Source organism: Moschus berezovskii, chromosome 18 (assembly GCF_049115385.1).
Source record: "Moschus berezovskii isolate FMDL1 chromosome 18, NW_MosBer_1.0, whole genome shotgun sequence".
Taxonomy (NCBI): Eukaryota; Metazoa; Chordata; class Mammalia; order Artiodactyla; family Moschidae; genus Moschus; species Moschus berezovskii.
The window spans coordinates 6,107,394-6,131,226 of record NC_142477.1 but is presented as its reverse complement, the minus strand read 5'-3'; the positions used below and the strand labels follow the sequence as shown (position 1 = coordinate 6,131,226).

At 66.5% G+C, this 23,833-nt stretch overlaps 1 protein-coding gene across 3 annotated transcripts in view; it reads left to right on the top strand.

Annotated features, from left to right (window-relative positions):
• Positions 1-2,760: 2,760 nt before the first annotated feature.
• The window catches only part of SLC12A7 (solute carrier family 12 member 7), a 36,847-nt gene continuing 15,774 nt past the window's right edge, over positions 2,761-23,833 (top strand). Inside the window, exons 1-8 of one of the 3 annotated variants that reach the window (XM_055422314.2) lie at positions 2,761-3,045; positions 16,499-16,593; positions 16,921-17,043; positions 19,291-19,389; positions 20,653-20,707; positions 21,918-22,048; positions 22,329-22,570; positions 23,068-23,279. In XM_055422314.2, coding sequence (XP_055278289.2) covers positions 2,922-3,045; positions 16,499-16,593; positions 16,921-17,043; positions 19,291-19,389; positions 20,653-20,707; positions 21,918-22,048; positions 22,329-22,570; positions 23,068-23,279 — 1,081 coding nt within the window. In that variant the 5' untranslated portion in view covers positions 2,761-2,921. Of the gene's footprint in view, positions 3,046-16,498; positions 16,594-16,920; positions 17,044-19,242; positions 19,390-20,652; positions 20,708-21,917; positions 22,049-22,328; positions 22,571-23,067; positions 23,280-23,833 lie in introns of all 3 variants that reach the window. The other 2 variants (XM_055422312.2, XM_055422311.2) reach the window with 2 other exon arrangements.

Here is a 23,833-nt window from a genome sequence, read left to right as displayed (position 1 = left end):
AGGCACCAGGAGGAGCCGGCTCCTCAGCCAGGAGGCAGCTGAGGTCCTCAGCTGGGACAGGCGGGGCGGGCCTCCCGGGGCACCGAGGGCGTGGAGACGGCGTCCAGGACGCCGTGGCCCCTCGGCAACGAGGCGCTTCTGCTGCCTCCTCTGTCGCTTCACTTGACACCCAGCTGATTTACAACGTTGTGTTGGTCTCAGGTGTCCAGCAAAGTGATTCAGTTGCACACACATTCTTTCTCAGATTTTTCCCATTATAGTGTATTACAAGATGCCGAGCAGAGCTCCCTGTGCCATGTAAGTAGGTCCTTGATGTTTGTCTCTTTTACATATAGTGAAACAAGGAAACTTATTTACTGAGAGCTATGAAACGACCTTAGTTTGAAAAAATCCCAAACCGACAGGAAAGTGCAAGGGCCCACGTGTGCCCCCGTGCGGCCCTTGTCCGCTGCGTGCCACCCCCCCGCCGCCTCCCCCGCTTCAGCCCTTTCACCTGGAAAGAGGGCTGGGTTTTGTTTGCTTCTCAGGTGGCAACGACGTGATTCAGGAGCCAGGCATTGTTCCACAGGACCCAGAGCCAGCTGGGGCCAGGCCGCCCCAGCCCAGGCTTTGAACTGCAGGGCTCCCGAGTGGGCAGGACTTGGGTCCCCAACGGGGAGCCCTCGGGTGGGGGGCCTGGACTTGGGGTCACAGTGTGGTGGGGGGACTGGATGCAGAGTCACCAACAAAGGTTTCTGCAGACTCAGCGCCGACTGCCACCCCGAGTTACTGCCACCTGTGGGCGTGGGTTGGGGGACAGGTTTTATTGGCAGGGCCCTAAGGGCAGGAGGCCTGCCAGCCTCCTCACAGCCCAGGCGGGTCTCAGCTCGTGGTGGCCCTGGGAGCTTGCCAGGAGGTCCACCCCTCGGTTTTGCAGATGAGGAAACTGAGGCCAGAGGTCGCTGGTAGGGGCTGGGGTTGGCCCTTGGGTTAGCCGCTCTTTCTGGGCTGGGAGCTTCCTGTCTGGAGGCGGCCCCGAGCTGGCTTGTGTGTGTGGGGGGGTCCCAGGCCTGGGGCAGGGGCAACCTCTCTCTGAGCCACGGTGTGCAGGGTCCTCGTGAGTGACCGGAGAGGGTCTGTTGCCCCTACCCCTCAGCCCTGCACCTGTGGTGTCATCTTCCCCAGGGAGCTGAGCCTTCCCAGAGAATGTCTGGGGACCCTCCCCAACCTGCAGGGGGGGTGGACAGCCACCCAGTACCGTCTGCAGCCCGGAGCTTGAGCCTTGGCTTGGCTTTTAGAGTCCTTTCCTTCTCCTCGATCACTAAATACTTCGAAGGCCACCCCGAGGAGTTACGGCCTTAGTGTTTGGGGGCTTCTTTGTAACTGAGAGTTTGCCTAGTTTCGGGGGCAGACTGGCTGACAGTGTTGTCCCAGTAGGAGCAGAGAGGGGAAAGGAAGTACGTTTGGAAGTCAGTTGACACGGAAGAAGGCCGACCTCTGCCATCTGACACGCCGGCCCCTTCCACAGGCCTGCAGAGCCCCCTCTGAACAGGCTGGGCTGTGGGGGTGGCCCGGGCCAGCTGCACCCCCTCCTCAGAAGGCTGGTGCCGGGTAGGGGTAGGAGACGGGGGAGCCTTCCCTGTGGGCCCAGCGATCTGGGGCCGGGGTGGGAGTCTAGACTGCCTCCCTGCTTCTTTCATCTTCCATGGGGATCAGCTTTTCTGGGCTTGGCTCTCTGCGGTTTTGTTGTTGACAAGAACCCAAGGCAGGGGAATGCACAGCCAGATCCCTGAACAGAGATCAAGATAAAGCCCCTGCCTAAGGCCCGTAGCAACCCCAGGCCTCAGTAAACAATCCGCCTGCAGTGCAGGAGACCCGGGTTCAACCCCTGGGTCAGAAGGTCCCCTGGACGAGGGCATGAGAACCCATTCTGGTATTCCTGCCTGGAGAATCCCATAAGGTCCGTAGCAAAGAGTCAGACAAGAGTGATCAACCAACACTTTCACTTTCCTGCCCGAGGCCAGGAGCAACCCCAGGCCTTTTCAAACAGGATCTGGGCCTGCTTGACCCACTACAGTGCCCTGACCTTGCTGCCCACACCACCTACGTTTCACCTCATTTTTGTAAAAACGTTTCTGGGGTGAAACACTGCACCCAGCTGCTGCAACTCTTCGAACTCATTTCTCTTCGATGGACTTTCGGCCGTTGCCAGATTTCCTGTGTCTTTAAGAAACTACAGGGTGCTTGGAGGCGACCTGGCAGGTGGCACCCTGGGTCTGGTGGCCCACCTGTGCCTTTCATGGTCTAGCTTCCCCTTTCCCAGGGGCCTCCTCAGACCACGCCGCCAGGGTGGGGCAGGGCGTGCTCCCTGAGCCGGCAGGGATGGGCCTGGGGTCACCGGTGGGCGGGGCCCCGTGGCAGAGCGCCTGGCGATCGTGTCCCTGTGGACTGAGCCCTGTGCTCGAAGGGGAAGCGCTTCCCTAAACCGAGCTCTGGGTGCGTCAGGCAGGGGGGCGGGGAGACGCGAGGGGTGGGCAGTCGCCCTCTCGGGAGAGGGGGCAGTGAGGCCAGAAGGGATCCAGCTGCGGGCAGCGGGCTGGCAGTGAGGGCGCTGAGCGGGCAGAGGCCTGCGCCGGACATTGGCGAAGCGGGCAGCTCCGGAACCGAAAGTCAGCCGCCGGCCGGGGCGGGCCGGGGGTCCGGGGCGGCGGCGGCCCCCGCGCGCGGGCCGGGGCAGGGCTCTCGGCGGGGCGCCCGGCGGCCCCGGCGCACAAACTTGGCGGGGCCGGCGGGCCGGCAGGTGCGGTCACGTGGGGCGGGCGGGCCGCGCGGACCCCGCCCCTGCGCCCGGGTCCGGCCGCGTCGGCGGGAGCGGGCGGAGCCGCGGCCGGGCGCGCGGAGCCGAGCGGGGCGCGCAGACCGGCCGGCGCTCCGGGCTCGCCATGCCCACCAACTTCACCGTGGTGCCCGTGGAGGCGCGGGCGGACGGCGGCCAGGAGGAGGCGGCGGAGCCGAACGAGGCGCCAGGCCCGCCCGAGGGCGGCGAGCCCGACCGCCCGAGCCTGGGTGAGCGCGGCCGCACCTGCCCGCGGGACAAAGGCGGAGGCCGGGCTGCGCGGGGCGGCGGGGAGGCCGGGGCGGCGGGGCGGGCGTCTCGGGAGGCGCGCGCGCGCCGAGAAGGGCTGCGGGGCGGCTCCGCGCGGGTCCCGCTCACTCCTCGCTAGTCCCCACCGCTCTGCGGCCCCTGCGGGGCCCCTCTCGCCGCCCCGTCTCCTGCTGCCGCGGCCCGCTCCCCGAGCTTCGTGGTGGGGGCGCTGGGCTCGCAGCTGCTGCGCCCCCGTGTCCCTTCCCCCCGCCGCCCCGGCCCGGGACGCAGGAAGCACCTTTCCCCAACTCGGGGCGGAGTCGTGGGGAGGTGCGAGACGCCCTCGGTAGCTGTGGAGACGGAGAGGGTCTCTCCGAGAGCGCCCCCGGGCCCCCCAAGTGACCTGGTGTGACCTCCACCCCCGGAGAGGCCGAGGGGGGCGGAGTGCCTGCCCGCTTCCTTCCCGGCCGCCTCTGCTCCACTGCGCGCCGCTCGCTCTGGGGCAAAGGGCCGCCAGGCAGATAAGCTGCCGGGAGGACCAGCCCACTGCCCTGTGGGGTCCTGAGCTGGAAGGACAGCAGGTCCCTGCCGGGCGGGGAAAGGCCTCCACCGCCCCCACAGAGCTGTGCTCAGACTCGGGACCGCCTGCCTCTGGGCCTCTGGGCCTCTGGAACCCGGAGATCTCTGGCACTTTCACTTTCCCTTGGTGGGCTGGGGGGGGTGGGGATCCCTGGCCTGCTTCTCCATCACCTGGGCTCCAGGCCCCGACTTCCCTACAGCTGGTGGGTGGATCACCCGAGGGCGCTGCCTCATCTCCGGACTCAGTGCCCCGTCGAAGTTGGGGTCACTGCAGCATCAGGGAGCAGGTGACCAGCCAGGAAAGATGGTGATGCTACGGCAGGCGACAGGTCCTTCAGAGCCCCCTCCAGGATGAGAGGCCGGGTCCCTCCTGGGGACGTGCACCATCCTGGCGGGCGAGTGCGGCTCCCCAGGGTACTGCCCCCTCCCTCAGGGTCTGCCTGCTTTCCCCTGTACAGAGGTGTGGGACTGGGCAGGGCTTCAGCTGCCTGCCCAGTGGGAAGCACGTGGGACTTGCAGGTAGAGTCCCTGAGCCCAGCCTCCCACACAGCAGCTCTGGCTAGCGGGCCAGTGGCCTCTCCAGGTGAGCTGCACCTCCCTGGCCTCCGGGAGCCATCGGGTCTTCAGGGGACCCTTGCCACCACCCAGGAGGGTGCTCCCCCACCCGCTGGCCCCTTCTCGGACGGGCCTCAGTGGCTGTCTGCAGACCTGGATGTGGCTGCAGGGGGGCCATGAGCCCCCCACCCACCTTCGCTCTGAGGCTCCTGCTTTCTCCACCCCAGGCCCACTTCAGCCCCTGCCTTGGATTTATCTAGAATCCCATTTGCTTGCGTGTTCAGAGGCAGGGGCCCCGGTGAACACCATGTGTGGGCATCTCGCGTACCTGTCAACAAGCCCGCCGGGGTCTGAGCTGACCCTGGCACTTGAACGAGCTGGCACAGAACTGAACCTGGGACTTCTCTGTCCTTCTCTCACGTTGCCTTAGAGGAATGGCAGCAGAGGCCTTGGTTCGCTGGGCAGAGCCCCTGTGGCTCTGCAGGCAGGCGTGCTGTTGCCTTTTGGATTCTGCTTGAAGCCGTCAGCCCACAGTGGTGCCCAGAGAGGCCTTGTGATGGCCAAGGCATTGCCAGTGTGATGGAGCGGCTGGAAAGCAGCTCACATTCTGCTTGTTGAGGGGCCCACCCTGCAGCATGGAACCACTGGTGAAGCCCCTCACAGACCTGTGTGCAGGGTCCTTGCCCCCGTGGCCCAGCCTGGGGCCGTGCCTACTCATCACAGGGTCACTGAAGATCCTTCCCGACTCTGTGGCTGGCCCTTGAGCCCCTGGGGAGGCGCCCGGCTTTCCGGGTGGGCCTCCTGATGGTGCTGGTGAGGCAAACTCAGAGAGACCCTCCCGAGCTGGAGCAGGCTGGAAATAGGCGGGGGTGGGGGGGTGCGGGTTGCTCCAGGGAGGGGCCGGACTCACTTCTGCAGCCTACTTGGCTGACCCGGACCTCTGCGGGACCAGGCTGAGTCTGCCCACCTGAGCCCGCAGGCCTGGCACGCGAGCCGGTGACACGTGGAGGCCGGCCCAAGCTGCCTTCACTCCCTGCGCTCCGGGCCAGGCCTGCGTAGGGCCCTGTGGTCAGCGTGTGAAGCCAGGGCCCGCTTCCTGGCCGTCCGAGGCCCAGGCCTCCATTGGGGTCTGGTGACCGACACCCGAGTCTTGACCTTGCGCTGCTGCTGCTGTTTTGACCTTGGCTGAGTCGGGTTGGCAGGCCTGGGCTTTAGAGCTGGTGAGGAGGCCTGCGGGCAGTGTGTGTTGGGGGGGCACCCAATGTTTGGGAGGTGTTGTGTGTGCCCCCAGGGATTCGCCGGACCCTGCCAGCCTCCACACGGGGGTGCCGCCCATCACCCCCCAGACTCTCCCCTCCCCCAGCTCTGCTCTCACTTCCCCTTCCTTCCTGGTTCTTCCTCTTTGAATGCCTTTCCTGTGGTTTCCTGCTGTGCGGCTCAGGCCCTAAGGGTCACCTGGGGGCTTCCTTGACCTCTGTGAAGGTGGCCCCAGCCGCTGACCCCGGAAGCCCTGGGGGCATCATCTTGGGTTCTGCTGGGACTGGGGGGTCTGGGGGAGCAGGCTCTGCTGCCTATTGCCCCGTGTGGCTGCGGCCCTCCAGGGGCTGCTCCCACAGGCCGGCCAGAGCACAGAGCAGGGGCGCTGGGCGAAGGTCGTGAGCATGGCTGCAGGGGCCTGAGACGAGCCTGCAGGTCCTGTCCTGTGGGTCAGGCGTGCAGCCTTGCCCCACCACCAGGCTCCAGGAAGGAAGGGCTGCAGACGCTGAGCAGGAAGGGCTGACCCCGGCCCGTGTCCGGCACCCCCGCCGTGGGAATCTCTGTGGGCGGTCTGGGCTCTGGACCTCGCTCAGGGAGAGTCGTGATGCTGGATGGAGGGGGTGGGAGGGCCGGATTCCATCTTTAAAGGCGCAGGACAGCCCAGGCCTGGATGCTTATGGGGCGGGCGGCCTGCAGCCTGGCCTCCCCGTGCCCATCGAGGCTCTGGGGCAACCTCCAGTCCATGGGTTCTTTTCTTGGAAACCGGGAGAAGCGCTCTGAGTTTCCCTGCCGAGCCCTGCAGACCTGTGTGTGTGCGTGTTTGCAGGCATGTGCGGGCCTCGACGTGGAGGTCCCCGGGGCCAGGGCACGGGTGCTGGGGTGTCTGCGTCTGGTTGGAGGGCTGGAGGTGCTGCCTCCCTGAGGGATCCCGTCCCCCGTGGGCCATGCCGGTCCTGCTCAGACGCCTGCGCCTGGATCTGAGGCCGTTCTCCATTCACATGCCCTCAAGTCCTGTGAGGAGCCTTAGACCCCGCCCTGGGGTCTTTTCCTCTGGAACGCCCCCGGACTCCTGATCTCAATGCTGTGCTGGGTGGGCATCTGAGCTGTGGACACCAGCCGTGCTGGCTGCCTGAGTCTGGATGTGAGAGATACTCCCGAGGATCTGTCTCTGACAGCAGCCCCCCCAAAGGGGCCGGGCTGGCCCGGGGCCACTGGGCAGTAGTTTCCAGCAGCTGCAGTTTGTTCAGTGAAGGTTGTGGAGTATCCACGGTGGTCTGTCGTTGTCCAGGGGTATCAGTGAGCAGGGCGTCTCTGCGCCGTCCTGGGCGAGGGCAGCTGTAGGAACCAGCTAGTGATTTATGGTTCAAGGGGAGATTGGGGCTTCACAAGCCACTGGGCGGCAGGATGGCCTCTTGGGGACGCCTGTGCACTGGCAGGGAGCCACGGCCCCGCCCACTTTGAGAGAGGGGCTGCGGGCTGACCTGGTGGGTGCTTGTGCCCCAGCCATGTGGCGGTCTGCCCAGGGGCCTCTGAGCTGCAGGCCCCCTGCCCTGGGAGCTGCTCCATCCAGGGGAAGTCAGCACCCACCTGCCTCTGCCCGTAGGTGGACTGTGGCCTCGAGCCGGGAGCGGCTGGCCCTGCAGACACACCCTCTGCTTGTGCAGCTCCCTCTGGTGACGGGGGCACGTGTGTCCTGTGCTGGGCCTGGCTGTCTGCGTAGACCAAAGGGAGGCAGGCTGTCCAACAGTTACATAGACCAGCAGTCTGCCCTCCAGAAACTCAGCTCCCCAGGATGCAGCCCCGGGTTGGGGGGTGGGGGAGCCTGGCCTGAGACTGGCACCTCAGGGCAGTGACTCAGGGTCTGAAGCCACAGGACACTGAGCCAGGGGGATTCCAGGGAGAGGCGGCCTGGAGCCAGCAGGGCGCCGCGTCCTGCCGGGGTCGATGCTGTGTGAGTGTGCGTGTCTGTGTGTGTGTGTCTCTGTGCGTGTCTGGGGCGCTGGCTGGAGCACTGCCTGCTGTGTGGGTCCCTGGCAGCCCTGGGCAGAGGGGCACCTGTGTGCTCCGCGGGCTCCATCAGGGAAAAGGGGCCCCAGAGGCCAGCGGGGCATGTGTGAGGAGGGGCCGCTGTGCCCAGTGTGCCAGGCCGGGCTCACCGCCCCTCTGGCCCGCACCTGGGTGGCGTGGCAGGCTGGGATGAAGGAACCCACTGCTGCTCCAGCGCCGGGGGGCTTGCTGCTTGGTCGCACCCCAAGTCCTGTTGGAAAGTGGGGTCCCCTTCTTGCCCTGGGACTGGAGGGGACTCAAGTAATTGACTCTAAATGTCTGCTGTTTTGGGCTTCCCAGGTGGCGCTAGTGGTAAAGGAAAGACAGAAATGAAAGTGAAGTTGCTACGTCGTGTCTGACTCTTTGGGAGACGGAAATGAAAGTGAAGTTGCTACGTCGTGTCTGACTCTTTGGGATCCCATGGACTGTAGCTCGCCAGGCTCCTTTGTCCACAGAATTCTCCAGGCAAGAATCCTGGAGTTGGTTGCCATGCCCTCCTCCAGGGCATGAACCCAGGGCCTGAACCCAGGTCTCCTGCATTGGAGGCAGATTCTTTACTGTCTGAGCCACCAGGGAAGTTCAGTGGTAAAGAATCTGCCTGCGATGCAGGAGACACAAGAGACGCAGGGTCGAACCCTGGGTCGGGAAGATCCCCTGGAGGAGGAAATGGCAACCCACACCCATACTCCTGCCTGGAGAATCCCACGGACAGAGGAGCCTGGTGGGCTCCGGTCCCCAGGGTCGCAAAGAGTCGGGCACGACTGCATGGAGGTGGGCGGTGGGCTGGTAAGCTCTGCCTGCAGGAGCAGGGAGGGGAGGCTCACTGGACCGCTGGGGGCCGGCCAGAGACGGTGATGAGCTCGTGGACCCATCAGGGCCGTGGTCCCCCAGGGTCTTGATCTCCTGGAGCTCAGGGCGTCACAGGCTGTGCAGCAGCACCTGGGGTGGCCAGAGGGATCTGCCAGGCCGGACACCATGGGCGAGGGGGCTGCCCTCTGCTTCCTGCCTCCCGGAGAACCTGTCTGTAGGGACGGGGCTCTTCCCGGTGGCCGTAGTCTCAAGCTGACCCCGCAGGTCCTGGTGCCTCTCCCGGGGTACCTTTCCCGGGCCCGTGGTCGGGCTCAGGGTGGGAATCGGAGGCACAGGCCATTGGTGGACGTGTGCCGCTGGCCGGCCGTGCGTGAGGCTGCAGGGCAGGGGCTGAGTGTGGACTGTCATCTCTGCAGACACTGCCTTCGGGCTAGAGAGGGAAGACCCCCCACCCCGGGGCCCATGAGACAGAGGCCAGGCCAGGTCTGGGGCCTGGTGGGAGTGGACGGCGCCTGGGCATGGCAGCTGGGCCTGGCGCCTTGCGGACTGTGGCGGGCGACCGCTGTGGGCTGCCTGTTTGTGGGGCCTGGGGGAGTGGACGGCGCCTGGGCATGGCAGCTGGGCCTGGCGCCTTGAGGGCTGCGGCGGGCGACCGCCGTGGGCTGCCTGTTTGTGGGGCCTGGGGCAGCGCTGCCTGCAGAGAGAGCAGAGAACGAAGGGTTAACACCTTCCTTTTATGAGAAAGTGGGTGCTCCCCCGAGAGCCAGGCCTGGTCTATGCAGATAAGCTGTGCTGCGGTGGGACCAGCCCAGGAATGAGACGCCCTGGCTCCCCCATCCATGGCTGCTCCCCCGTCCAAGGCGGCCCGCGCTGTGTTGGGCCCGGAGCCTGCTGCCAGGAGCCCCAGTGAGTGCCCTGTCCAGGTGCCCTTGTGGCTGGTGGGGGATGGGGGTCCACAGCTGTGCCCCTGGCGGGTGGGTGGGAGCCGTTGGTGCGGGGTCTTGCCTGGGGCCTAAGGCGTCTGCATGGGGCCTAAGGTGTCTGCATGGGGCCAGCTGCCTGCGTCTGCTCGGGCCCAGAGGCGGGGCCCCGGCCTGCATTAATTTCCTCTTTTTGAGGTGCTTTCTTTTTGAGCACAGAGTCAGGGGGAGGTGTAAGTTCCATTTATGAGCTTCGCGCAGCCAGGGTAGGACCCGTAACCCTGCACAAGTTTCCTGGGCTTATTAGGTTGTCCTCAGGCTGCGTGCTGGGAGGGGAGCTGGACGGGCCTGCGGTTGCCCCACAGCCAGAACCGCCCCCTTCTGTCCAACCTGCAGCTGCTCTGCAGCCAAGCCTGTCTGGGGTCTGCACGTGGTCAGCGTACGGCTGTCCCCCAGGGTACTGTTAGTTGACCCCTGGAGTGGGCTGTCCCCTGGGGGGTCAGGAGGCCTCTCAGAGACCCCGCACCTTGCTGAGGCTTCTGCCTGCTTTCCTGCCCTGGAGCCAGCCTGTCCCAGAGGTGACCCTTGGGTCAGGCCCGATTCTTGGGAGGCTTACGGGATGGGACGGTCCCTGGGGAGGGACCGTGTGGAGCCAGCATCAGAGGAGAGGAGCCCCGGGTGGTTCTTGGGTTTCCTCCTCTCTGAGCGGGGTCTTGACCACAGCCAGATGGAGCCTGAGCCGGTAACGGGAGCCGTCCCTGGAGGCTGCCAGGGCACCTGCCTCCCACCTTCGGCCCTGGCTGGGCTGGCCCTGCGCCCCACCTAGGCTGGGATCACAGCCGCGGGTCGCCGAGAAAGGAACGGCTGGAGCGGCTGCGGCACCCACGTGATGGAGGGGTGGCGGGGAGCCAGGCTGCCTGAGTCTGCCAGCGGCCCTCGCCGCCTGGCGCGGGGTCGTGTCCAGATGGACGGAAGTCCCTGGAACACGCTCTGCTCTGGAGGAGCCAGCTCAGCGCCGAGGGCCCGGCTGTGCCCGTGCCCACACGTGTGTGCGGACCGTGCGTCTGTGCGCACCCCGGGTGCCCGGCTGCTCCTCTGTTGGCGCCTCTCAGTAGCCGAGATGCCCGGAGCCTCCCCGTCTCACCAGGTGGTGTCTTTGGCCCGACTGTCGGGGTGGCCGTGGCCTCGGTCCTGGTTGAAGGGCAGCCATGTTCCTCCCGCCCGGGAGCCTTCCTGAGTCCTTCTCTGAGTCCCCGCACTCTGCGGTGTTTTGCAGGAGCACCTTTGTCCCTGGGCTCTGTGGGCGGCGGCGGTGGCAGGGAGTGGGTGGGGAGCGGGACACACCTGGGCCGCTGGGCCTTGCCCCGTGGCCCTGCCGCCCGCTGCGGCTTTCGGCTCATTCCCAGTCGTGCCAGGGGCAGGATGCCCCTGGGAGTGAGTGTCATTTCGCGAGGGCCCTTCGGAGGTGCGGTCAGGCCCTGCCCGCCTCTCCACGCCAAGCTCCCCCACCCGCCCACCAGGCGCTGGCTCTGGGTGGCCAGCCAGATGCCAGGCACACGTGTGTGGAGGGCACTCCTGGGTGGGGGCGGGGTGCCGGGCCCGCCTCCCACCCTGCTCTGCGGACCGGGGATGGGACAACGCTGCCTGTCGCTCTGGCAGGGGGGCTGTGTTGGTGGTGGGGTCGGCTTGGGGCGGGGCAGTAGGGCTGGGTGCACAGGACAGAGATTGAATTTGCCAACTCGGGGGTCACCCGGCCTGGCCCCTGCACGTGCGTCTCAGCATCTGATCCTCCCTGAGACGGCATGGGGGCCTTGCAGGCCAAGAGCGAGGGTCAGGGAGACCCACGGAGGCTCTGGTGCTCGGGGCCCGTCCACCCTGCGGAGGCTCCGGGGGACTCAGGGCCCGTCCACCCTGCGGAGGCTCTGGGGGACTGGGGCCCATCCACCCCACGGAGGCTCTGGGGGGCTCGTCCACCATGCAGAGGCTCTGGGGGGCTTGGAGCCCGTCCACCTTCTGCCCCCCTCGCGGCTCCCAGCTGTGTGCTGGAGCGTCCGTCTCCTGCTGGAGCCCTGGATGGAAAGGCCCTCCAGTAGCAGACGCTGGAGGAGATGCCTGGGCCGGAGGCAGTGTCGGCTGGAGAGGCCGTGGGGGCTCCTGGGCTCTGCTTTCCTCGCAGTGTTTTCTGTCTTCGCTGCAGAACGAGTTACTCTTTCAGCCCCAAACTTGCTGTGAGCGCACCGGAGCCCCTGGGCTCGAGCAGTTCCGTTTCTCCGGCCTGATCGCAGGGTGCTCCTTCTCGGCCCGTGCCCCTTGGGGCGTGCACTGGTGGCCAGGCCCTGGATGTCAGATCCAGCATCAGTCCTGGCTGCAGAGCACGGAGGGCAGGGGGCATTCATTCCCTCTGGGTGTGGTGGGACCTAAAGCTCCTGGTCCCAACCCTGGGTGACCTGGAGGAGAGCCTGCTGCGGGGGCTGTGGCCGTTCGGGGAGCCAGGGAGTGGCTGTCAGGCTCACCACGAGGTTGGCAGGGGGGCTGCTGTCCTGGAGGTGCCCTGCACCCCCAGGAGGACTGGGTGCCCCCGCTGCGCGCAACCCCGTGCAGGCCACCCACGCTCAGCGGTGGGAGGGGGCCATCGTGGGCCAGCTGGCCCTCGTGAGTGCCTCTGACCCTGAGCCTGGGGGCCTTTCCTGAGACTTGTGCTGAACCCCAAACACGGAGGCGGAGGAGCCACTGCCCTCGGCACCTCGGCGGGCAGGGCTCTGACCGAGGCTCTGCCCTGCCTGGTCCCGGCCTCCCCCTACACCCTGCAGAAGGCCGTGCTGTGTTCATGACATGGACTTCCAGTCTCCTCCGGGGAGCAGAAGCCAGAGCGCTGTGTGGAGTTCCCGCCCTGAGTCCGGAGCCTTGTGTCCCACACGTCCCTGGTCCCCACACACTTTTACCGACTTGGGGTTCAGTTTGCATCTCGTGGAGGCATCAGTGGGGCATCAAAACGGGTGAGGGGAAACCGGACGCAGGAGGAAAAGGCAGAGGCCGCAGGTGGTCAGCGCGCGGGGTGCGCCCCAGCGGTGGCACGTTGGAGGCTCTGAGGGGGCCCCGCCTGTGAACCGAGGCGGGCTGTGCAGGTGAGAGGGGCCGGCTCTGCTGGGGGCGGCGGGGGTCTGCCCCACGGCCTCCAGGCCGTTATGTGATTGGACGTCTGACGCGAGCCAGGCCTGCCCGTTAGAGCAGGTTAACCCGTGGGGCTGCCTTTCCTGAGCACCCCGGCCTGGGGACGGCAGGGTGGGGCCTGCCCTCCTGGCCAACCTGGCCCCAGACACCTGATCTGCTTCAGGGGCACCCTCGTCACATGGCCTGAAGGCCACTGGCCCCTTGGGGGCACTGGGGGACCTGCCCCAGAAGGATGGATGCTTCGGGCCCCCCGGGATTCCCTGTGCTCCGGCTGGCCCTGGGTCCCCATCATCATGAACAAGCAGAGTGAGCACGGGGCTGAGAGCCCAGATCGGGGTCCAGGCCCCAGGAGGACCCCCGCCCTTCAGAGCCCCCACGTGAATGGAGGGCTCAGGCCCTGGGAGTCTTCGTGCCGGGGACTCCTTTGTGCATACAGGAGTTGGACCCTGCTGCTGCCTTGAGAGGTAAAAGCTGACGCTGCCCAGAGGTGGGAGTGATTAAGGGAGATGGCTGTTTCCATTTGGTGGAAACACAGGAGAGCCCCTCAGGTGGAGACACTGGAGTTTCCCTCTGATCTCAGCCCTGATCTCTGTGTGGCTGTTCCGTGTTCTTTCTTTGGACCACACTGGGTCTTTTTGCTGCCCCGGCCTTCTCTGTTGCAGCGAGCAGTGGCTTCTCGTTGTGGCAGCTCCTCTTGCTGTGGCTACAGGCTCCAGGACCACGGGCTTAGCTGCTCTGGGGCACGTGGGGTCTTCCCAGCCCAGGGCTGGAACCCGTGTCTCCTGGGCCACCAGGGGAGCCCAGGAAACACTTGCTCTTTGGTCTGTAGTCCAGGGTCTCGCTGGAGCAGGTTGCGAAGGAGAAGGCTGCCCCCAGCCCAGTCCAGGCGCCCGCCCGTGGCCACCCCTTGCTTGGGAAGGCACTTGTCCCCGCGTGCCTGTCGCCCGAGCCCTGGGGAAGCCTCCAGGGCTGACTCCCTGCGTGCCTCTCCAGGAGGGGAGGGAAGCGAGTCCTGGTAGCAGGCTGAGCGGTGAAGACGGTGGTCCCCGTGGGAACCGAGCTCACGGTTGGGGGCGGGGGGGCTGCCTCCAGGCCGGGGGTTTACGGAGACGCTGGGGGGTGTGCTGCTGTGTCCGTGGTGCGTTTTGCGTGTGTCCCGTGTCCTCTGTGATCGCTGCTCGTGATGGCGGCACCATGGTCAGAAGCCGTGAGGTGGGAAGGCAGAGGCCCCCCGGGCGCCCGGCTTCCTGTGTGCACGCCCTTGCCTCGCTTGCCCCGCCTGCAGCGTGCGGCCCGTCCTGGCCTGGGGGGGTGTTCGCGGGCCATCTCCCAGTCTCCACAGCGGTCCCGTGTGCAGACGAGCTGCCACATCTGCCCGACCCGGGTCCGTGCACGTGGTGTTGGCCTGTCCCACGCCCCGGCCCCTTCTGTTCCCTTCTGGCCCCTTGTCTCAGCCCCCTCGGTCGGGGGAACGGCAGGCTGTCCCAGCGCCCGCCTGAGGTTGCCGCCTGCTTTCTCAGCCGTGCCTGGGGTTGGCCCGCTGCAGGTGCCTGGCCGCCCCGTACCCAAGGGTGTTCAGGCCAACCCGCCAAGGCCCCCCCCCCACAGGCTGTGCTTCCAAGGTGGAAGCTGGGGTGGGTGCCCCAGGGCGTTTGTGCTGAGCGGAGCGGAGGCCCTGCCCGCACCAGCTGCCTCTCCCAGATGAGAAATACAAGACCCAGGCGGGGGCTGTGACTTTGTGCAAGGTCGGGCTGACGGGGAACCCGACACCCCTCTGGGGGCGGCCGGCGCCTGGGGCTGGGCCGGCCTGCGTGTCCTCCAGCATCCCATCCGCAGACAGCTCTCTGCAGCTTCCGTTTATGCCAGAGACCCAGTCGGAAACGCTGGCCTCTCGTTACCAGAAAAAGGATTGTTATTACCAGAAAAGCACGGTCGTGGGGACCAGGAAAAGGATGCTGAGTGACCGGCGGGAAGTGGAAAAGAGACAGGGAGGGGCTGGCGCTGCCCCGAGACGCCCGCCAAGCAGGGAGGGGACGTTCAGGCGCGAATTCTCGCCTAGTTGAGGGCAGCTGAAGGCAGTTGTGTTTCTTAAAGGGCTGCCCAGGTGGCGTGAGTGGCAGAGAGCCCACTTGCCAGTGCAAGAGACATAAAAGACGCAGGTCCGACCCCTGAGCCGGGAAGACCAGCTGGGGCAGGAAATGGGGTCCCTAGGAGTGTTCTTGCCTGGAGAATCCCAGGGACGGGGGAGCCTGGTGGGCTTCCGTCTATGGGGTCACACAGAGTTGGACACGACTGAAGTGACTTAGCAGCAGCAGCAGCAGCAGGGGTGCGCTGTGGGCTTTGTTTTGACCTGACGCCAGAACCTCGGCTTCAGAGAACACACTCAAGCGCAGGATCGCATGTCCCCTGGCACTGGCCCTCCCGCCTGCGCTCCCCAGTGCCCGCTCCTCGCGTGCTCCGTCCCGTCTTCCGAGAGCAGGCGGCTGGTGCTGTGCCCTCTGCGTCTCCCAGAACAGGCGTGTTTCCTCTCGCGAGCCCTGCGGTCCAGTCACCGGCATCGGGACCCACAGTGAGTGCAGGTCTTAGGTTTTGCCGTCAGCCCAACATCTTTCATGGAAAGCGCCGGGCCGTGCTCTGCACCCTGACACCCGCCTCCGTCTTCGTCCAGAACCTTCCGGAACCTTCCGGAGCCAGCCTGTGTTCCCCGCAGCTTCTCTCCTGAGGAGGGTGGTCCCCACTTGGCTTTCAGTTCCTGTTGGGGTTCAGGAGCCCCAGCAGGCGCGTCCTCTCCTGGGTGTCGTCAGCCTGTGACCCTCACATTCACCTGGTTTGCTGGGTTTGCTGGGTGGTCGGCTCGTCCAGGCACCACCCCTGCCATGTGGGCCGCTGGAGGGGCCGTGGGCAGCCCTGTCCCTGCCTCCAGCTCTCACTTCTGCTCCCAGTGTCTGCTGGCGATTCCCCCCTGCAAACACTGATCCCAGCTCTGGGCTCTGTGGGCCTGTTGTCCCACACAGTGGCCCCCAGGGCTGGGCAGCGGGCAGCGTGGGTCCATCCAGCAGGGCCGGGGCTCTGCCCGCTGAGTGCTTCCACGGGCTGGGCCCTGGGCAGCTTCTGGGGAGGGGCTGGGAGGCCTGGGCAGGGGGAGCGGGCGTGGAGCTGAGTGGGGCCTCTGGATATTGGGGGGGGGCAGCAGGGAGCAACCCAGCGGCTCCTGTTTGTCTTGTGGCGAGGCATGGGGGCATGGACGGATGGAACACGCTCGCCCTGTGCGTCTGGGCTGGGCTTTTTCTGGGGACTCGGGGGTCACCCATGAGTCACCCCCCACCCCCTGACAGGATCTGGTGAGTGGGTGATTCTCCGCCACAGCCATGCTTGGGGCTGGCCCGGGGCCTGAGAGAAGCCAGCGTGGGTGCCTTGTCCCCGTGTCCTTGCTCAGACCTTTCAGTAGGGCCTAGTCAGCTGCAGAAGGCCCGTGGGTGGCACTGCTGTGCAGGAGGCCCCAGCTGCTCCCCGAGCTCACCTGTGTCCCAGGTGGCTCCCAGGGCGGCGTTGACCCTGAGCCGGGGCCATGCTGAGAGCGGTGCCCACCTGGTTTTTCTGCTTACGCACTGGAGTACACGGTCAGGCCCGTGTCTGAGGGTCTGGGCTGACCCTTCATTGCTCTGTGGACGGGAGATTCCAGTGATCTCCATACACTCGCGCTGGGGTTGGCGGCCCAGACCTTCCCGACAGGAATAGCTGCGGAGATGGCAGGGCTGCGGGTGCTCTGTGTGGGCTCCGGGCCCCCTCACGGGGTGGGGCTCCCAGCGGGCGGGGTCTCCAGGCCCGGGGGCTGGAGGCACTATGAGGGCAGAGTCTCCTGACAAAGGCTGGTCCCCGCAGATGCTCATGGCCAGGCTGGCGGGAGCCGCTGGTCATGGGATGTCTGTCCTGCAGGACCTGTGATGCTGGGGCCGGACTCCAAGCTCCTGGACCCAGCACTGCCCTCAGCCTCGTCTCTGCCTGGTGCCCTCGCATGAGGACCAGGCCAAGAGGGGCCAGTTCCCTTGTCACCCCTGGTGACTTCCGCCCCGTCTGACCACTTCCCTCCCCGCAGGAGATGGACACCCCAGGGAGAGCAGCCCATTCATCACCCATGGGGAGGTGGACGCAGAGAGTGTCTACGAAGGGAAGAACATGGCGCTGTTTGAGGTGAACCTCAGTTTCCCCTCTAAGCGGGAGGAGCCCTCGTCCTCCGCACGAGAGGCCCATCCCCGGCCTCACGGTGAATGAAGGGTCCCGGCCAAGGCCTCAGGGAGCCCCTTGGAGGGGCTGGACCTGGGCCATTTGGGAGCCCTGGAGCTCTGACCTTGAACCCCTGACCCCTGGGCTGTGTCCAGAGCCCCCTGCCCACTTTGGATATGTTGGCCTCAAGGCAGATGGAGTGGGGACACCCCCGCAGGTGGTTGATCTGGTCAGTTGGGCGATATTTCCTGGGTGGGGATGGGTAAGTGATTCCACGTCTCGGCCTCAAAACAGGAGGAGATGGACAGTAACCCCATGGTGTCCTCCCTGCTCAACAAGCTGGCCAACTACACCAACCTGACCCAGGGCGTGGTGGAGCACGAGGAGGCGGAAGACAGCCGGCGGCGCCAGGCCAAGGTGAGCCCCAGCCCGCGGCCGCCCCCCACCCTGGGCCCCCTGGCCCGTGACCACCCCCTGTCCCGGCCCCCAGGCCAAGGTGAGCCCCAGCCTGTGGCCGCCCCCCACCCTGGGCTCCCCGGGTCCCGCCCCCCAGGCCCCCTGGCCCATGACCACCCCCTGTCCCGGCCCCCAGGCCAAGGTGAGCCCCAGCCCGCGGCCGCCCCCCACCCTGGGCCCCCTGGCCCGTGACCACCCCCTGTCCCGGCCCCCAGGCCAAGGTGAGCCCCAGCCCGCGACCGCCCCCCACCCTGGGCCCCCAGCCCACGACCACCCCCCACCCTGGGCTCCCCGGGCCCCGCCCCCCAGGCCCCCTAGCCCGTGACCACCCCCTGTCCTGGCCCCCAGGCCAAGGTAACCCCCTACCTGCGACTGCCCCCCGGGATCCCAGGTCAAGGTGCCCCCCACCCTGTGACCGCCCCCCAGCCCTCAGGCCCCCTGACCCCGAGGCCAAGGTGCCCTCCACCTTGGGCCCCAGGTCCCCCACTCCCCGACTCCTCGTGGGCCCTATCCTGCCCCCACTTTCCCAGGGGCCTTATTTCTGAGCATTGTCTCTGGGACTCTCTCCCAAAATGAGCTGAGCTGCCCACAGGTCCCCGCGGAGGCCCTGTGTGCCCAGGGGAGATCGTGGACTCGTGTCCCAGGCAGGTGGCCTTGGCCTCCGTCCCCTGGGGGCTGGGACCAGGTGCCGCAGGCCAATGCAGGCCGCCCAGACCCTCTGCTTAACGTGGGACCGGGTGGGCGGGTTTGCCGGATGCCCCGGGCGCCCCACCAAGGACTGAGTGGGTTCCTCCAACCGAGGGGCACCAAGGCGGGGTGTCCATCCCCCAAAGGCGCCTTCTCCAGGGTCCAGGCACCTCTCATGTCCTGGGCCTGGGGACCACTTGGGTTAACCCTTCAAAGCGGCCTCTTTTGCAGTGCTGGGGTTCCTGAGTGGCCTTTCAGGATGGGGCTCACTTTGGTCGCTGGCCCTGGCTGGGCTGGGGGCTGGCCCCGCATCACCCTTTCATTTGCCTCCAGGTCCTGAGCCCCCAGTCCCCCAAGATTCTCCCCATGACCGCTTTGATCGTCACACGCTGGCACTTGGGGTCTAGGCTGTGGGGCCGTCCCGGCCTCAGGCTGAGCCCGCCCATCATCTGACCCACCTCCTCGCCCACCGATGCCCCCCAGAGTCAGCTCCCGGGGTGTCTCCTCTGGTGCAGGCATTCCTGTGTCACCAGCCCGGTCTCCCCCAGAAGCCCTGCCCCTGGCTTCCTTTGAGGGGGTATCTGGGGGCTGGACTGTGTCTCCCCAGCCTCCACGGGATGCCCCGTTTCAGGCAGCCAAGCCACTTTCGTGGGCAGTGTTTTTGCAAGCCGGTCCTCCAGCTTTTTTCCTCTTGCTCGCCTGAGTTTAAGCTGCTCCCCCCTTTAAACGTTCTCTTGTCTTCTTGGCCAGGTGACCCCAGATCCCGAGTGGGCCACCTGACGCTGGGGTCACACCGGCTGTTGGCAGGACAGGCTAGCGCCCGGCCCTGTTCTCCTCCGGGCTGGCTTCCTGGGCCATAGTCCATCCGGGGTCCTGGGCCATTTGCATCACACGCCCTCCTGTGGTTACCCCACGGCGGGGCAACCCCTCTACCAGGCCACTGGTAGGACCCATGGAAAGGGGTGACCCATGGGCAGCACATGCCCCCTGCACCCTTGCGGGTCCCCCCCTTGCTGGACATCCACCTCATGGTCAGGACGTGGCGGGCATCTGTCTGGACTGGGAGTTTCTGTGCTCTTCATGGTTTAGGGCCTGGCGGCCGGTCCCCGGTCCTTCCCTCGGCCTCTCTTCCCCCAAGTTGTGGTCTCCTGAGGAGTGGGGTGCAGGCATGCTGGGCAGGTCGCTTTATCTCCCCACCTTCTTGCGGCACCCCTGGGAGAGGAGAGTGGAGCCTGCTCCTGACCCAGGTCGGGGGTCCTGCCCCGGGTCTGTCTGAGCCCTGGACGTCCTCCGCTTCCCTGGGGCTTTTGGTCCTGGGGCCTGGGGCATGTACGCGGCTCCTGGGCTGAGGGGAGCCGACCCGGCCCTGGCAGCCGCTCCGTGTCTTCCCGTCCCCCGGCCTCCCTGTGGTCCCGGGGCCCAGGACGTGCATGAGGCTCCCACCCGGCCCTGACAGCACCCGCTCTCTCGCAGAGCCCCGGCATGGGCACCTTCATTGGCGTCTACCTGCCCTGCCTGCAGAACATCCTGGGCGTGATCCTCTTCCTGCGGCTCACGTGGATCGTGGGGGCGGCCGGCGTGCTGGAGTCCTTCCTGATCGTATCCATGTGCTGCACCTGCGTGAGTGGGGGGCGTCAGGGCCTGCGACGGGGCCCCCACTTTAGCCTGTCATGGGGCGGGGGGCTGGCTGTTGGGGTACCCCCATCGGTACCCCAGCCCTTGCCCACGAGTTGGGGGGCTGGCCGTCGGGTCCCCCACCTTCGCCCGTGGGCAGGCCGGCCCTTGCTTGCTGACGGGCCAGCGGGGCTGGGGGCTGGTGGGGTCTCTGCAAAAGCAGGGTGAGTGAGTATCTCTGAATGGTCACCTCTCCCGGCCGGCTGTCCTGCACTTCCAGCAGTTCCCCTGCCCACTGGGAGCATCTGGGTGTTTCCCGGGGCTCCCATTGGAAGGAGGGGACACCTACTGGTGACATATTCAGACCCGGGTGCACAGGCCCCCCAAGTGGCCCCTGGCACCTGCCCTGCCCCTCCCTCCGTTCCTGTGGCGAGGAGGGCCATTCAGCAGCCCTGACCGCAAGCGCCACCGGCCCGAGCGGACCCAGTGGGTGGATGACCAGGGTCCCCGCAGCTGTCCCGCCCATCCCCCGGCCGCCCCGGGCCTCTCCCAGGTCCCGGCCATCCTGCAGCTGTGGGGTCGCCGTGGGGTCTTGCCATGCTGTTCTGCATGTGCTGCTTTCGCTCAGTGTGCCTGGGAGCATCTTTGGAAGAATCTCCCCCAAAACCGATGAAAGCAGGAAACAGAGCAGGGCCTTGTTGAGCTGGAATCGAGCCCGGCAGGACCTCTCCACCTGGTTGCTGAGGCCTCACGCCTCCCTGAGGCTGTTGCGTCTGGTTTTCAGGTTGTGAAGTGGTTGCCCTGCAACCCGCAGGTGTGGCCACTTCCCTGCTCAGGTGGTGGGGCTGGAGGCGGCCCGCCCTAGACAGGCTCCCGTGGTCCTCCGCCCCAGGATGGGGATTGCGCAGACGGGGTCCTGGGCGCCTCACAGGAGGTGTGCCTCCACGGGGTTCCCCTGTGTCCCCTCAGGAGATGGGCATCTTGATGGGGCCTCTTGCCTCCCACGGGGAGTGGGCACCCACTAGAAGCCAGCCCTTCAGTGCAAGAGGGCCTTGAGCCGGGGGACTGCTGGGTGATCCCAGGAGCTCGATGTTGAGGGTCAAGTAGCCGAGGTCCCGAGTGCTCCAGCCATGCGACCGCCTGGCCCCTCTTCGGTCAGAAGCTGGGAGCTTGCCTGTAGGTGGCCCTGACTGGGCCTGGTGCCGTCTGCGTGCTGAGGTGGCTCTTGGAAACCCTCCATCTTCTGAGAGGCCCCCTGTCTGTCCGCAGACGATGCTGACCGCCATCTCCATGAGTGCGATCGCGACCAACGGCGTGGTCCCAGGTAGGTGAGCCGCGGAGAGCCGGGCGTGGCGGGGAGGGACTGTGAGCTCTGCGGTGGACAGTGCAGCATGGCCACTTGCTGTGACCTTTGCCCTGCACCCCGGGTGGCCTCAGGCTTCCCAGGTGGCTCAGTGATGAAGAATCCGCCTGCAGTGCAGGAGACCTGGGTTGGATCCCTGGGTGGGAAGAGCCCTGCAGAAGGGAATGGCTACCCACTCCAGTCTTCTTGCCTGGAGAATTCCATGCACAGAGGAGCCTGGCGGGCTGCAGTCCATGGGGTCGCAAAGCGTCGGCCACGACTGAGTGACTGAAGCCACCCCCACCGCCAGGTGGTCCCGGGGCAGGAGGGAGCCTGCGTCCCGAGGGGCAGACGGCAGGGGGCTCGCCCTCCAGGGCCCCTGTGGGCAGTGACCCTGCAGTTGTGTGCCCACCCCCGGGGCGCAGTGGGGCTTCTGTGAGGCTGGGTGGGGTGCGTACCTGCAGCCCGTCCCTTGGAGCCCGAGTGCGCGAGGTCCCCGCGAAACCGGGTTTCTCCTCCGAAACGCCTCTGAGGTGTTTCCTGTCATGTTTGTGGGGCCGCCCCGGATGGGGCTGGTGCCGCACGAGCCACGGCGTCTCTTTGGTTCTGGACTCTGGTTTCCCACAGATTGTGGCTCTGTTCATGAGGCAAGTCATTGCCAGGACTAAACTACACCAAAGCACCGTGGGGCTGGGGGAAGTGGCCGGGGGTCCCGGGAGGACCTTGTGGTCAGCCTCCTGAGGGGCCCGCCATTCTTCGGGAGGGTGTGCGCCCTCAGGTGTCCCCCAGGTGCCCCTTGCCACGCATGGTCCCTGGTCAGTGTCCACGTGGGGTCTCAGCCTGCCAGCAGGAGGACCAGGATTGGGCCGGCAAACTGGGTGCCATCACGCCCGGAGGTGTGTTACGGAGCAGGCGACTCAGCTTCCTAAACGTTCTCGGACAAAGTTAAGAGAACGCAGGTGCTGGCCGTCGTGGTCTCGGCCCTGGGTCCTGGCCTCCTGCTTAGGGCTGCACCTCCTCAGTCACGGCTTCTGAAGTCGGCCGCCCGTGGGGAGGAGGTGCCTGTGGATGCCAGGCGGGTCCCCTGCCTGGCACCCCGTTCCGGGGGTGAGCCCGCCTGCCCCGGGAGGCCTGTGTTCTTGGTCAGTGGTGGGTCCGTAACCTGCCATGTCTCGTTTGGTGTGTCTTGCAGCGGGCGGCTCTTACTACATGATATCGCGGTCTCTGGGGCCAGAGTTCGGGGGCGCTGTGGGCCTCTGCTTCTACCTGGGCACCACGTTTGCAGGGGCCATGTACATTTTGGGGACCATTGAGATTTTTTTGGTAAGTGCTTTATTTCGGGCTGGGTTCCTTTGTCCAGCACATCGGTGGCCCTGTCTGTTGACCTGAGGGTCTGTCCCAGCGGCATCTGCGGGCGTGGGGGCTCACGGGGTGGGAGGACACCCAGCGCAGAGGCCCTGAGAAGGCCCTCTGGAGGCGCTGGCGCCCCAGCCCCTCCCTGCTCCCAGGGATCCCCTTGGGAGGGTGGGCACCCCTCCCTGGTCCCAGGGGTCCCTTGGCAGGGCGGCTCTCCCGACCTGGCCCTGTGCCCTGCACCCCGCAGACGTACATCTCCCCCGGCGCGGCCATCGTGCACCCCGAGGGCGCAGGGGGTGAGGCCGCAGCCCTGCTGCACAACATGCGCGTGTACGGGACCTGCACGCTGGCCCTCATGGCCACGGTGGTCTTCGTGGGCGTCAAGTACGTCAATAAGCTGGCCCTGGTGTTCCTGGCCTGCGTGGTGCTGTCCATCCTTGCCATCTACGCCGGCGTCATCAAGACGGCCTTCGACCCGCCCGATATCCCGTGAGTCCTCCGCCGGGGCCAGGGCCGGGGGCCAGGCCGTGTCCACAGCCGTTGGCGCTCTGGCTGGGTTGAGGACAGGCTGGCAGGCCTGGGGCCCATCTGGCAGCACTGCACTGCTCCCAGCCGAGGCCTGTCCTCACCGGAGCCCCTGAGCAGGCTCCTTCTTTGTCCCCTTCAGGATTGAAGGCGGCAGCCCCGGTCACCAAGCGAGCGAACCCCAGTGCCGCCCACATGGGGCTGGTCCAGGGGGCGCCTGGTGGGGGAGGCTCTGGGCCTGAGTCCCACACCCCCAGCTCCTGTGCACCCATGGCTGAGCTGTTTGCGCCACGTCAGATGCCTCAGAGCAGAGGCTGGCGGGACAGACCGGGGTGTCCCACCCGTGGACACCCCTGTAGCCGAGTGGAGAGTGTCAGCAGCTCCTCCCCAGAGACCCCTGAGCCACATTCGATTACAGAGGGGTCAGTGGACGGAGGGTTTTCGCTGCCTGCCCCCACCAGGGTCTGTCTGCTGGGGAACCGCACGCTGTCCCGACGTGGCTTCGATGTGTGTGCCAAAGTCCACACTGCCAACAATGGCTCAGCAACCACTGCGCTCTGGGGCATCTTCTGCAATGGCTCCACGGACAGCACTTCCTGCGACCAGTACTTTCTCCACAACAACGTCACCGAGATCCAGGGCATCCCGGGCGTGGCCAGCGGTGTCCTCCTGGGTGAGTGTCCCCCCCTGGTGAGTCTCCCCTCCTGGTGAGTGTCCATCCCTGGTGAGTGTCCCCTCCTAGTGAGTGTCCCCTGCTGGTGAGGGTCCCCTCCCGGGTGAGTGTCTTCTCCTGGGTGAGTGTCCGTCCCTGGTGAGTGTCCCCCCAGGTGAGTGTCCCCTCCCGGGTGAGTGTCCGTCCCTGGTGAGTGTCCCCCCCAGTGAGTGTCCCCCGCTGGTGAGTGTCCCCTCCCGGGTGTCCCCCCTAGTGTGTGTCCCCCGCTGGTGAGTGTCCCCTCCCGGGTGAATGTCCACCCCTGGTGAGTGTCACCCCTGGTGAGTGTCCCCTCCCGGGTGAGTGTCTCCTCCTGGTTGAGTGTCCCCCTTGGTGAGTGTCCGTCCCTCGTGAGTGTCCGTCCCTGGTGAGTGTCCCCTCCTGGGTGAAAGTCTCCCCCAGGTGAGTGTCCGTCCCCTGGGTGAGCATCCCTTCCCTGGTGAGTGTCCAGCAGGTCTCTGCCGCCTGGGCCATCCACGCCTGCTCCTTGGGGCCCTGTCCTTCTGAATCTCAAG